This window comes from Rissa tridactyla, chromosome 10, assembly GCF_028500815.1.
Source record: "Rissa tridactyla isolate bRisTri1 chromosome 10, bRisTri1.patW.cur.20221130, whole genome shotgun sequence".
NCBI classification, from domain to species: Eukaryota; Metazoa; Chordata; class Aves; order Charadriiformes; family Laridae; genus Rissa; species Rissa tridactyla.
In genome coordinates this window covers 15,755,034-15,769,794 of record NC_071475.1, presented here as the reverse complement: position 1 = coordinate 15,769,794, position 14,761 = coordinate 15,755,034, and the positions used below count along the sequence as shown (strand labels likewise).

Sequence of the window (14,761 nt, the reverse complement as noted above, 5' to 3'; positions counted from 1 at the left end):
TTGCCCCTCTGGGAACTGTGTGCTAGATGGGTTTGGTTGTGTTGCTGGTTTTTTTGTTTGGCTGGTTTTTTTTACTGGCTCTAATCTTAATGAGTCGGACAGAAGCTGAGTATAGACAGGGGACTATGAAAGGTTGTTTATTTAAAATACAAACATCTGGATTGAATAAACTCATTTGGAAAAGTGCCATCGCATACAAGGGGGAAAGCAAAGGGAAGAGCGTTGTCAGTAGCAAGAATGAGTAGATTGTCCCCAAGCAAGACAGTCTTATGCTTCACAGTCCAAGTGTCTGTGCAGGAACTCGCAGCCTGGGGGGGGCACCAGGCTGTGACCTCCATTTTAATATGTAAACCCAGAATTTCACCTTCTTACTTCAGTGTTAACAAGATCCTTTCTTGGTAATTTATTCAATCTGGTAATTTGTTCTACTTGTCCAAACACAACTTCTGCTTCATGGCCCAGGGCCAAGTTTAATTGAGGTTAACTGCTCTTTGCTCAGCCTAAAGCCCATGGAAGTACCTGCTGAATCGGTACCCCCCAGAACACTCAGACCCACTCTCCAGAGCGGGCTGGCATTACCCATCATCCCAGTCAGCTGGAGGATCTCTGTGTCCAGGCTGCTGGATCCATTTTAGACACCTGCCCGACTCCAAACGCCTCCACATGATGGCTTGCGCATGACTGTCCATCACCAAGGGCAGGGCGAGCATCCTGAAGCCCACCAGCTGGCAGAGGTGGGACACAACAGGTGGTGCCCCACACCACCAAGGGCTGACCAGCCAGCTCACAGATGGGTGGACAAGCAAGTCCCACAAGTGTGTCCAACCCAAGGGGCACCCTGTGGCATGTGCCATCCCTGTAAAACTCACCAGACCAGCCGATGCGAGGCAAGCTGGACCCTCCCACCTCTGACCCAGCAAGGCACCTCTGCCAGCACCCCAGGAGCTGCTTTTGGACTTCCACTGTTGTCTCACTGCAGTAACACATTTATTCAGCCCAAAAAAATGGATCACACTTAATACAGCAGAGTTTCAGCTCCTAAACTACCATTATTGTTTCACCTGAAGAACAAACCTATTGGCATCGACAGGTGATTCCTTGCCTTTGGGTTATACAGAAGCTGAGGATACATTTCCTCAAGACTAAACCTAAGGAAGTCCTCACCATTATTTTTGGCCACCTATAGCTTCAGACAAGCACAAAAGACCAAGTCACTGACCCTCCCAGTTGTGCACCGCTCCAGCCAAGAGGGGACCACATGCCTTTGTGACCAGGAGCTCCAGACCTCCCTGGGAACTCTTGCTTGCAGGTGCCAGCAGCATGAGGCTCCTCACTGTGCAAGCTACCTGCCAGTCTGGAGCTATAGGAAAACATATAGAGGAAGCAATGTGAAAGTCAAGAGGCTCTTCAAGGCAACACATGGCTTCTGAGATGGCTCAGGTTTCTCTGCCCTTGGAAGTGCAGGTCTCCAGAAGCAGGGGAAGGTCCTGGGATGGCAGCTCATCCCCACTGCGGTCTGTGGGGCAGCTCAGGTGGCCCCATGGACTCTGAGGGACATCCCCGTGGCACAGGCAGGCCTCGGTGAACACACCTGAGCCCCTCCACATGGGGACAGGGCACTTACCCACCAACTGCAGCATGGCCTTCCCCTGTGAGCACAGATCCCTCTGGGCAGCATCTCCCGGTGACAACTCCAGGCACAGCCACGTCCCTGTTTGGAGGACAGCGCTATTTCTCACTCCCGCAGGAGCCGAGGAGGTTCGAGCCTCTCATTTCCATCTCTGTGCAGGGGCCAAACACAACAGGCGCCGCTGCCTGTTTTTCAGGCTGCCTGGTCAGCAGGACTTCCTGCCCAGATATGGAGCTTCTCCTCGCAGCTCCGCTCCAGCTCCTCAAATATGCATAAAAGGAGATTTCTTTAAAAAACGAAGACACACACATAAGACACAGCAAAAAAGCCCCAAACCCAGTAAGATAATGCAAAACAAATGCTCCAACTGTCTTAGACTCCACCTATGGCCAAGCCCATTTGGGAACAGCATCGTTAAACATGGAGAGACTAAAGTTTAAGATAAAGACACTGAAGACATTTGTAATGCTTTTAAAACAAAAAGCCCGTGTCAACAAACTGCTTGGAAGAAAAGCAAAATTCTGCTCACCATAACTAGGTATACAATGCATTTTAAGATTTCTGTTTTGGCTTTTTTCATCTTGTAGCATTCTTGCTATTAAAAGAGAAAAAGCAAGTCAGTGCAGAGGAAATTCTTAGGTAGTGAAATGATAGGAAATTGAGGCCATTCTACCCACAAAAACATCTCTGAACAATCTCGGGAATATGCCAGTAATACCATGGTTCGCTATTTTTCTGGCCAAAGGCAGGGCCATCCTAGACACTGGTAAGTTCGCTCAATGGTTGGAAAATAGAAAGCCTGTAATGACAAGTGACCGGGAAAAACCCAAACATGGCTCCATCTTGGTTCAGAGGGTGATGACTCTTTTGCAAAGGAACACTGAGCTTCCAAGGCAGCTCTGGCAAGATGGACCCCTGGTTAGAAGTTATGAGCAGGTCAGAGTCCAGCTCCACCAGCCTGCCCCATTCACAGCTCGGTGAAGACTTCTGAAGGTTTTTTCTCATGCATCATCACCCTCTGACCAGCCCAACACATCTTGGCCAATGACCCTTTGCCAAAGGGTCTACTGAAGCTAGTTTGACAGTTGGGCTTGTTGCGAGGGGACTACCCTCAACAGCACCTGGAGAAAACACCGTTTTCACATCCACCTGACTTGAAAATCCTTCGAAGAAGTGGAAGCTTCTTTCCACCATCCTCACAACCAGCTCAGGGCCAGGGATCTAGTACATCCACAAAGAGGAGACTTCAGACTACACTTGGGCGTTTCCCAGCAAACACTCCTCTAGGAGCGACCATGCCATGCCCAGACTAATGCTACAGGCAAATGGGCCAAACTTCTAGACTGCAAATGGGCTGAACTCAGACCTGCCAGTGCTCAGACACGCCAGTTATCATAAGCACAGGCCCTCAGAAATGTCTCCTCCTTTCTAGAGTTGCAGCTACACAAGTACTTTCCCTCTTATGTATAGTTGGATCTATGGACACAGAGTCATTAGGTGTCATGGTTCTGTTGTCTCCACACTTCCAGTCTAAAGGTGTAGCATAAACAGCTCAGTGCCAAAGGCATCGGTAGCGGGATGGCTGCTGGGATGCTCCCGCAGACGGAGATGAGCAGGCTGATGTACAGTACGGCAAGGAACAAAGTGCCCTGGGATATTTGGGATGTATATAATGTCTCTGCTTTGTACAGCCACCAAGTACAGGGTGGCTCCAGCACACTGCTCCTGGGACACTCATTCCATGAGACCCAATTATTTTATTGAGTACTGAGTAGAAGAAATTTAACATTAATATAAAATTTTTCAGAGCTTACAAGAAGGCCAGTCAGGGAAAGCTAACATCCTCCGCTAATAGCTGCTTCTGCAGAGAGGTTGGTTTATCCCAGGTCACTGCAGAATTGGGAAGTCCCACTGAACATTTGTAACAGATTAACCCACGAGTGCCATGGGAGCCCATAGCAATATTCTGCTTTCCTTTAAAGGCCTTAATAAGTTGGATACACGAGGGGATGCAAGCACAGCAACAGCACACCGGTATCCAATGCAGCCAAGCATGTGCCTTCAGGGCTGTTTCACTGCCTGCGGCCTGGTGCCCCCCCCAGAGGGGCCCACCTTTGCTGAAGAATTTGCCACCACGTAAGGGAAATACGGTCACGAGCCTAGCACTTGCTTTTCAGTGATGTTTAGTTTTCTTTCTTTTTCTTTCACTATCAGACTGCACAGCCCAGGCTGCTCCCTGCACCACCTCTCTTGGGCTATGCGCAAGGCCCAGGGTCAAAACAGACTTGATAAATTAGTCTTGACCTCCAGCAGAAGCGTGCTACACGTCATGAGACCACAGATGAGGGACTTGGTTAAGTGACAAAAAAGGTGGAAATAGGAAAGTGGAGCCAGCTCCAGCTGCTAAACCAGTCACTGTAACAGAAGGATGATAACCGAAGTAAGGAGATCCTTATCTGATCAGGGATGCTTAGACCATATTCTCTTGGCAGACCTTCAGTTCTCTTTTCTCCTGCGTATCCACAGGGACCTCAACCTAATCACAAGAAGTTTGTAGTAGTCCTGCAGATGGGAAAGAAACACCCTGAAAGACAAGGTGTCTCCTAGGAGGATGATTTCACTATTGGCAGCATATACACCACGTACCATGAGAAACTGCTGGGCAGTGTCAGTCAGAAGAGGACATCCCTTTGGTCAGCAGCAGGCTGGCCACTACGCCACTGCTGAGGGGGACTGAACCTGCAGCATCATGAGCTCCATTGATTTGGAGCTGCATCCTCAGAGGAACTTGGGCCTCAAATATGGTTCAGAGTTTTGGCAAGTTTGACCAATGCTGAAGACCCATAAAGCTTCCAAGAACATACACCCTCCTGCAAGAGCTGGTTTCACGCACAGCGATGGGATGCATGGCAGGACTCAGCTCATTTGCTCCTCTCGCTGTGCTCGATGCCAGCGGAACACAAGTCTCACCTAAGCAGGTTCATCAGGGGGCTGAAGGAGAACCCCACAAGCACATTACTGCTCCTCAGCACTGCTCCATGAGTCACCCGCGGCTCTCCAGCCTCTGAAAGGGGCACCTTAGGACCAGCTGCCACAGCCACAGCTCCAGAAGGGACTGGTGAAACAGGGACCTCCTGCTTCTGCAAAGGTTTCTGGATCCTGAAAGCACTTATTGCACAACACCTTATTTGGAGACTAAAACCGGCAATGGAGACACATAACTACCTCAAGTATGTTTTCTCCTCCTTTTTAGGAAGGGAAGAGGAAAAGCCGGTTTCCAAAAAAATTTACTACAAAGTTCACAACAGCCCTTCAGAGCCAAGGTCCTCGTTTCACCCCTCCTCGCGGTCAGACTGCTCCCCTGGCAAGTTCAACACAACCCCTTCCGTGCAGCCCCGGGAGACCCTTGCACAGTCTCAACATTTGATGCCTGACCCCGATCAATCACAGCCAGGGCAGAAGAGCTCAAGCAAAGCTGCAGGACCACGCAAGCACTTTGGGTGGGGTTCCTCCAGCTGCAACGAGTTTTGGAGACTAACAACTCCAGCTTTGAGAAAGTCTCTTGAACAAAGGAAAAGGGAAAAGTCAGATGATATTCACATGGGTGGGACCAGTTTGCTCAGCACAATTGTTGAGGAGTTTAGGGATATGGATGGGTAGCAACTAATTCGTTGTCATTATTTGACTATAATGGAGCTAAGCTTGCATAATAACGGGGAGCTAACTCAAACTTCCTTAAGGATTTCCCAATAAGCGGAGGGTGTAAGTGTTCACATCTAACAGAAGAGGTATCTGTATCACAGCAAGGGGAATGCTGCAAGCTCTGGAAAAGCACAGCACCATCAGTTAAAACCCAGCAGCATTTACATGGGCTGCAGGAGAAAGATCAGCCAAGCCCAACAGCAAAATAGTAACACATCCAAGGGGCTGCATTTTAGTTAAAAGCAGGAATAAAGCCAGACTCAGTACATACAAAAAGCCTCTTTTGATCGCATTTTCCTTCTGACTGTGGGTCCAGCTGGGCAGATTTGCTATAATTGTCCTATCCACAACCACGTGTTGCACCCAACTGTCCCTTCACAGCGTACATGCAGTTGCTAGCAATGAACAGATCCTCTGCTGCTCCCCCCAAATCATCCAGTAGCTACAACTACCCCAGTTCTGAGCCCAGACTGTTTTGTACACTATTGGGAGTCTCAAGTAAGGTATCGACATTTCAAATAGCTATATATAGTAAAGGTAGTGCCTAGGTAACATCCACTCTGAAGTAACAAGAAATCCATGTCAAATAGTCTCACTCCTATTTGAATTTCCTAATTTAAGATGAAAAGCAGATGCTCTAGAAGAAATAAGATTGTCAGTTATCTGGTCAAATTACCACAATAGTTTTTCCCTTCAGTGGTTCCTGTGCTGGCAGAAGGTTCACATCAATCTGACACATCTGAACTCACAGGTGATTGCTCCAATGAGGCCCTTTGATGTTAGTCATTTGGCTAGCTTTTGTCTATACATTTAAGTGCCAGGGCAGTTATTGCTAATGCTCCTGAGGGTACCGACTGCCTGCATTTCAGCACAGCAATGCCAAAGGCTGAGCTATCCTCTAAAGCTCCGTATTCACGAGGTGCAACTGACATGCATGTCAAAAAAGTTAAAAAAAATAAGAAAAATCAAACCTCATTTTTGGTGTAGCCTAAACGATCATCCAGAATTTCAGGTAAACACTAAAGGCATTGAAAACTTGGCCTAAAGAGTCCCATTATGTCTGAAAAAAGCCACAGCTTTATTTAGATATTTTAAAAAAGCAATTACTTTTAATCCTGAAAGACTGAGTTAAAGTCCTTTTACCATGCAGAAGAGCCCAAACCAACCCTCTCCTGGGTGGCAGAAACCTCCTTTCAAGAGCTTGGCCTCAAGCACCTTAATTCATGGCTTGGTGAGCAATCTGTCTCACTCAGCTTTTTCCTAGATAGTTTTCCCATCTTGCAAAGCCTCTTAATAAATTCCTTGAGGAAGGGGATCACCTGCTTCTCATTAAGCCTGCCTCAAACTTTTTGGGGAAAGTTACCCCTAAAAGACATCTCCGTCACCCCAGACACACACAGCCTGGGAGCCTGCAGGCAAGGCCACAGCATTTGGAGCAAGGGAAGTACAAACAGTACTAGCTCCAGAGGTGCTCCTGGGATGCGGGATTTCCTTCCCACTTTGTCAGCATCAGCACTGAGGATACACCACAGCAGAGGAGCCACAGAGGCAGAACCACCACTCCTGAAACACACTGACCTTGTCCAACACTTTCACACAGTGGGTGTTAACACTAATTTATTTCCCCTCCTGCTGGCGACCAACAAGCATCCTCATTGACGAGACCTGATGTCCAGGGATGTCCAGTGTCAGTGTGCTCAGGAGTCAGCTCCCAGTACGGGCACAGAAGAAAACTGTCCAAACCATCCCTGGGACCAGCTGAGGACCAGCCAGGACCTTCCTCCAGTGGGAAAACTCAGGGCTGAGCTGGGCTGGACAAACTTCCCTGGATCATGGAAGGGGCTCCTTGACAGTGCCTGCAAGCAGAATAAGTTTGTGCAAGGGCAAACAGCTACTCTTCAAAGTGCATTAATCAATATACACACTTGCTACTATAATTTTGACAGAACAGCAAAGGATTGTTTTATTTTCTTCTCATTTTCATAGGCAGAAAACATCTATTGTAATCATGACCTGAAAGCAATTTGTTTCCCTGCCAGATTATGAGCAAGCAGAGTTATCCAATTACCACACTCACAGGGAAAAAAAAAAGTCACTTACAAAAGACTCTTTCATCCCAAATTCTCTCTATAGGATTTACTTAAGTCACCGGTAAATGAGCTGGTATCATCTGGAATACTGGAAGCACTTATTGATATTAAGCTTTGCAGAGCAAGAAGTTTGTTGCCTTTTATTTTAGCACCATAAAGACCAGGGGAAGGCATCAATATCTGAGAGAACTATTTCAATGGAGCTGCCAGATCTCAACCTACAGGATGACAGAGATACAACAGAACCACAGCCTCTGCAAATACCTCGCTCTTCCAAGAGCACATAGTTGGCAGCACTCCTTTCTCCACTAACAATGTGTGAAATAACGATAAGAGAAGGGCAAACTTTGAAAAATAAGATGAATAGATTTTTCCGCAAGCAAGACAGTGCTTCCAACACTTGGTCTTAATTATAAGACCAAACGAAGCTGTGAGTAGGTGTATGGAATGGGAAGAACCCACCCAAATTTAATTGAACAGCAGCTGTGCTGAGTTCCAGAGGGCTCAGGTAAGTGTCTCACTGTAGTCACCAACTACCTTCACCAAGCCAGCTCTGTCCTTCCCACCTCCAGCACCAGGAGAAGGCGCTGAACCACCACCAGGGATGGGGTCCCTCCAGACACTGACATGTTGCCTTCAGCAGCCGCTTCCATCAAGTTTCTGTACCACACAACTGATGTAGTCCTTCTAAATACTTTTCTCAGCCCTACTCTCCACATGTTACAGCTGAGGAGATCACAAGAGAAGGAAGCCGAAGATGTGCCTGAGGGCAGAGGCACACCTGGGCCACGCGCCCTCTCCTGCACCCCAGCCTTCCCGCACTGCAGCTTCCCCCTTTCAGCTCCAAGGCTCCCATGGGATCCAGCCACTACTACAAACCCCTCCAAAAATCTCAACAGGCCCATCCAGCTGTGCAAGAACACAAAAACCAAGGCTTGGGCATGAAGTGTTTAAGAGGCAAAGTGTAGTAAATTAACAGCCCTCTGACAGCTACTGAGATGGAGTCACACCAGCCTCTGGGGCTGCAGGTCTGGGTTCCCATTCTAAGCATCCAGATCCGGGACACTACTTTAAACTAGGAGAAATCCCGCTCAGCTACTATATCCTGATGCTCTGGATCAAGCCTCCTGGCTGACAGGAGCCAGCTGGCCCTCCTGCCAGCGCCCTGCTGGAGCTGGCTCTCCTGGAAGCTCTCCAGTAGTCCAAGCAGACTGGGCAGCACGTGCGAGAGGACACGGGGGATATTTTTTATTTGTGCCTGGAGCTTCATGATGTTGACAAGTTACCTTCTTATACAGAGGGAAAATAACGTGAGGTGGTTTTGAATGACAGGTTTCCAGATCTTCAGGAAGAGCAAATGAAGAAGTCCAAGTTAACTTTGTGGCTGGTGATGCCCTGAACTCCAATGCAGAAGCTGAAGGGCTGCACCACCTCAAATACCAGCAGGGCACGGGCAACCCGCCACGCTGCTTTTGGGCAAGTTTGCTTTCGTATGCTCCTCTGGTAAGTCAACAGTAGATGTTTCATCCTATGACAGGTTCCTCGTGTGTTTCCCAATGAAACACTATCTTGAATAATTTGCCAAGGACTATGTAAAGGCTAATCCTGACAGAATTTAGCCTGTTTTCTTAGTAGGTAAGGCAATAAGCCCCCAGCATTTAAAGCTTCCAACTGACATACACAACTGCACTAGGAATTAATAATGCTATTTGCACAGCAAGTACACAACAGCCCCCCAGCTGCTTCCGTGCTTCTCCTAACCAAGGCTTTAACATTGCAGGCACAAGCAGGAGTTGCTTCCCTAGAAGTGAGGATTTTTGCGTGTCTGAAAAGATACAGCTCACAGCACCGACAATTCAGTACTAGCAGAAAAAGGCCTTTTTAGTTTCCTTATTTCCTACTACTCAGCCACCCTCCTCCATTTCCCTAGTATTTTTATTTGCACCATTTGACTGCCAAGCAAGCCAGCCAGCGGCACCCCTGTTCATTAGCACCCATTTAATTGCCACAGCTCACCCAGGCTTCCCTTCCCCTGCCTCCCATCGGCTCCAGAGAGCCACTCCTCAACAGGTTGGAGATACTGCACCTAGCAAGCTAAACCTTAACAATTTATGATGCCTTATGCATCAGCAATTAGGTCAAAGCTGCTATTCATTTCAGTTGCATCAACTGCTTTTAACGTACTTTGCATGTGATTTGTGAAAGCACCGACACACAGGGGCAGGGGGTGCAAAAACCAGTAAACCCAGCAAGAGGGAAGAGCCCCCCATCGCAGAGGGAAACTGCTGCTCTGGAGCAGTTCAGAGGCTTTCCCTAACTGAAGTGGTGAAGTCAGAGGGCTCGGAGTAGGTAGATGGTAAAAGTACGAGAAGTCAGGCTGGTACCCAGCGTCAGGAAACTCTTGCTCTTTCAAAAACTGCAAATAGCTGCCCTGAAACCTTTCCCTTTCTCTGAGCCCCATCTTTAAATGGAGCAATAGCTTCAAGCGAGGACATCTGAATACCTTTCTTCCTGAATGGCTGAAATATAATATTTCCTCTCTAAAAAGAGGGAAAAAAAATCTCAGCCTAAAAAAATACTGCAGACACTGCCTTCCTGCAGGACGAGGGGGATTTTGTGACTTGTAAATTGTATTTTACAGGACTCGATTTAGCTCTGAGCCCAAGTCCCAAAATAAGCTCTTTAACCCGTGTGCTGCTTTATGATTTCATATCTATAAATACTCGCTTGCAGCTAAGCAGGTTTCTGCATTAAGACCCACATCTGTTTCCCCGTGGCAGCGCTTCCTCCCTGGGCTCCACCACAGTGACCCCGTCCTCGGAGCAGGGGTCCCAGTCCCACAGGGACAAACTGGCTTTCTGAGGGACAGGCGGGTGATAGAGCCATCTCCCCAGGCCATCAGCAGCGTATAACCTGTCACTGACACAGGGACCAAGCCCCTTGCCCATCGAGAGGGGGCTTTACGGAGAAGGTACCAACTTCTCATCATGAAACTCAGCTTCTGCTAGTGGGGACTACAGAAATCATGAGCATGGAAGGTCTGCAAGGGATAAATAACTTTTTGTGGTCTAATAGTTAAAAATTACAAGGTCCAGCCTCCAGAAGCAGAGGTGAAATTGCCTGTACAGTTCCTGACAGCGTTCACACAAACAAGCACTAGCACGTTTAAACGAGGCCCGCGATGGCTTTGCAGGCACAGTCACTGCAGTTACAGCGTTCACCATCTTTAGCACTGTGTCCCCAAATTGCTTGAAAGCAGGTTTGGACAGAACAGATGTCACAGATGCGTCCTGCAGGAGACTAATTCTGGGCATGACTCCCATTATTTGGGAGCCTGGCTCTTCCCAGGGAAGCCAGACGTCTGCCGAGGGAACACAGCCGGGGCTCAGCCCCAGTGCCCCCGACACCTTGGTCAAGGGATACGGCTTAGGAAAAAATGAATGAGAGCGCTGAGTCTCCAATGCATTACTCAAGGTTTCTAAAAAGATTTACACTGCTGGACTTCCAAAGGGCAAGCTCCCGATCCTTAGGAGCTCTGCCATGTACATTGACAGATACAAGCTGAGGAGTTTCAAGTGTCCAGATACTTTGCTGATGGAGAACCATAGAATCATTTTGGTTGGTAGAGACCTTTAAGATCATCAAATCCAACCATTACATTAGAAAAGGGAGGTTTCTGCCTCCCCCTGAGCCCAGCACACACTGGGGCTGGGTCACCCCAGCAGCACCAACACCGTGTTCCCTTTCCACAGCCCATCTGCTTCAGGTGTTTGTGAAATCCCATGCTACAGAACTGAAGAAAAAGTTAAAAGAACCAAAATTTGCATTAACTGACTAAACTTTACCTTGGCTTTGAGCAGTCCCTTTAGCTTAGTGGGTTATTTTCTTCTCCTGACAAAAATGGACTGAATTTAGCGAGCAGAGTACACAAACCCTGCTGCCTGCACCGTCCAGCTGAACCAGCTCCAGTAACGCACGAAATGCCAGCCATCACGCTTTATCTTTGTTTCGAGTTTTAACTCTCCATTTAGAATTTAATCTAAACAACCCATTTGCCAAACAGAACGCCGTCCCACTCATGCTGTTTTAATTTCCTCAGAAAGAATCCCATAATACGCTAGGCAAGACATCAACAATAATTAAACCCAACAGTGACTGAAAATCAAATTTTCAGGGCCTTGCAACAAGCCCTAATGAGTTCCAGACTTGCCTTCCCCAACTTGCTCAAACTGGTTGTGCAGCACTGCCAAGCCAAATTAAAATTTGACAGCATTCCACCCCATGCCCAGAAAAAAGTGCCCTTCGCCCGATTCAGGAAATTAAACAGCCGTCTACTGCGAGGACGCCCCATTTGTCTTTGGGCATATATTATTCAGACAGTGATCCAAGGTCTCTATTATTTTTTTTTCCTTGTTTTTATTATGTCATTTCACATCCCTTTGGAAACGCAAACTAGCTGGGACTTTTCCTTTTTTATACCCATGCCCAGTGCCAGTTCAGGTGCCAGGAGACAGGATAGTGCCCAGACACAGGGCACCCCCCTCACCAGGATACGCTGTGCCCTTCCACTGCAGATGAAGGGCTTGTGCTAGTCCCTCCGCAGATTTTAGTGAAGTTAAAAACTACACCTTGTACTTGGTCCCCCCACCAACGGGAGCTGAGCATCCCTAAGTACCCAGCCACACGTTTTGGAAAGGCTCTGATGGTTTCTGCACTCCCAAGCCTTTCGGGTGCTTGGTACTGCACCGCTGCACAGCCCCCCTGCTCCAGCTCCTGGGGACAATGCTCAAGAAGCTCCTGGGAGATGGGTCTAGTGCAGACACATCTTTGTGAGGCGTATTTCTGCTCCACAGCCCAGACTTGCTCAGCCCCCATTGCTGTCCATGTCTAGACCTGCTTCTCCGCTGCCTCCCACAGGGTACCCCCCCCAGCCTGGGGCTGCTAGCAGGGGCTTCACCCTGCTCAGGCCCCCCAAGTGAGGGGGAATCGAGCTGCCCATAGCCCAGCAAACACCACACAGCTGCTGGTGCCCAAGAAAAAGGGTCAGTTTTCACTCTTGTGGGATCAATCTCCACTCAGTGACTGGGAAGAGCTTCCCAAGGGCCTCCAGCTGTGCCCTCCCCACAGCAGCCATGGCAACCAGGACCCTATCGACACAGCCAAGGGTTACCAGCAACAGGGACCTGCTGGCAGAGGGCACATTACTCCGAGTCTCTGGGGACAACACACCAGGGGAGACCTTCCCAGCAGGTCCTCACCAAGCCCTGGCCACCCCACACACACCTGCAGGGACAGGGTCACCCCATGGTGCCACACTGGGGCCCCTGCAGTGGGCAGTTGCGGGGGTCCGCAGGGACAGGGAAGGGGGGCAGATCTGGAAGGAGAAACCCCTCACTCCCACCCAAAACCAGGTATTTCAGGCAGGACATAGAGCAGGAGCATCATGCTGCAGAGGGGAGCACAGTGTGAGGCACAGCCCCAGCCACCCAGACAGCAGGACAGTGACACACACACCCCCCGGGCCAAACACCAACATTTGCCTGCAGCGACCTGCAAGGAGCATCCAGTTTTCCACAAAACCAGCAAATAGTTTTCCTTGGGACCCAGCAGTGGCCCAGTTCAAACCTAAGGGGACAGAGGGAGCTACACCTCGACAGCCGGGACAGGGAGGGAGGTCCAAGGACAGTGCTGAACAAAGTTCTCAGAGAAGTTCACAGCAAAGTGTACCATCCCCCCAGGAAGGTCTAGGGGTGTCCCTGTACCCCAGCAGCCCCACAGAGGCCAGTCCCAGGGCACAGCACTGAGCACTGCCCAGTCCGGGCCATCTGGCATCAAGGGATGGGATTACAGCAATGTGGAAACTGAGAAGCACTGACATTCAGCGTTTAACTCATCTCCTAATTATGCTGTGACAAAGGTACAGCAAGTGAGGTCGTAAGAGCAGCTGCTCCCTGGCAACCCATTCCACGCATTTTTTTATTCAGCAATTAAAATCCCTTCCATTCAGCCTAACACCATGCCAAGAGGGCGTTTCAGTTATTCTGGTTCTTTTGCTCATCAAAAGACACTGTGGCAGGGATCTGGGACGCCCTGGGGAGAGCAAGCCTTCGACAGGACCAGGACCGATGCTTCCAGAGGGTCTGACAGGAGACAAGCAGCTCCCCCAGGGACACAGGCTCAGAGCAGCACCAGTCAGGGGCTTAGGCACCTTAATTTAGACAACAAACAGTTGCTTTCGCAGCAAAAGCTTGGTTGAAGCAGGTTTCTTGTACAGAAAGAAGAACCCCAGGCACATCACTGGGCAGACCCTGCCCGGGCACAACGCACAGCTAGACTTGCCCTGTGGAGATGTCGGAAAAACTTCAGTACTTCAGAGATTACCTTTGTGCACTCTTAACCCTGAGCATTTACCAACCCACACAGCAGCCGTGCTCTGTGACACGCCTCCTCTTTGCATCTGCTGCTCCAGTCCCTTGCTCAAAACCGGTACAACAGCAGCCGCTGGGTGAGTTTAGCTGCGGAGTTTTCAACAGGGACAGGCAGGCACAAGGAAAGAGCCGAAGGGGAGCAAACTGCCGGAGCGGCGCCGGGTGCGAGACGAGCCGCTACCACCCGCACCCGGGGGCCTCAGCACCCCCCCATTCAGCGGGCAAGCCCAGCGGCGGGCACAGCGCGGGCTGCCGCGGGGCGGAAAGCAGGAGGTGAGGAGATAATGGGGGTAAAAAAAAGGAAAAAAAAAATATGAAGTTTTACAGCCCCGCCGGTGGGTGCGTGCGCGCCCGCCCCTCCTCGTCGCACACCGCCAGCACTGCGCCGCCAGGCTCCGCGGGCCCTGACCGGGCACGGGTGGCTCGGTCGGGGTCGCTCGGTCTGTCTCGCCCGCCCCCCTCCGCGGAACCCACCTTGCGCACGCCGGGACTCAGCTCCCTCCACACCGCTCCGCGCCCGCCGCCTGGCCGCGCGTTACCCGCCCGCCGCCTTTCATTGGCGACGGCGGCTGCCCCCGCCCGCCCCTCCGCCAATCCGCCGCCGGCAGGAAACTTTCCTGGCCAATGGCGTGCGGCGGGGCGGGGCGCGCTGCGCAACGCGTGCACGTGGGCGCGGACGCGGAGCTCCGCTGCGGGCAGCGCAGGGCAGCGCAGCCCCCGCCGCAGCGGCTGGGGCTTAAAAAAAAAAAAAAAAGAGAAAGAAAAAGGAAAAAAAAAAAAAAAAAGGTGTTTTCAGACACTCCCGCCCTAAAGGGGCGGCGCCGGAGGGGTGCGGATGGGGCCCGGCGCCTGGGCGGATGCCCGGGCGGTGTGTGGCCCGGCAGAGGTGGAGGGAGCTGGCAGGTCTCAAG

At 50.2% G+C, this 14,761-nt stretch overlaps 1 protein-coding gene across 2 annotated transcripts in view; it reads right to left on the bottom strand.

Moving 5' to 3' along the window:
• The window catches only part of LMCD1 (LIM and cysteine rich domains 1), a 32,185-nt gene extending 17,782 nt beyond the window's left edge, over positions 1-14,403 (bottom strand). The window contains exon 1 of one of the 2 annotated variants that reach the window (XM_054216422.1): positions 14,325-14,403. Coding sequence is in view for 1 of the 2 variants with exons in the window: in XM_054216421.1 (XP_054072396.1) it covers positions 1,625-1,678 (54 nt within the window). In the remaining variant the exon portion in view is untranslated. Of the gene's footprint in view, positions 1-1,624; positions 1,825-14,324 lie in introns of those variants that run through there. The other variant, XM_054216421.1, reaches the window with a different exon arrangement.
• Between the last annotated feature and the right edge of the window lie 358 nt (positions 14,404-14,761).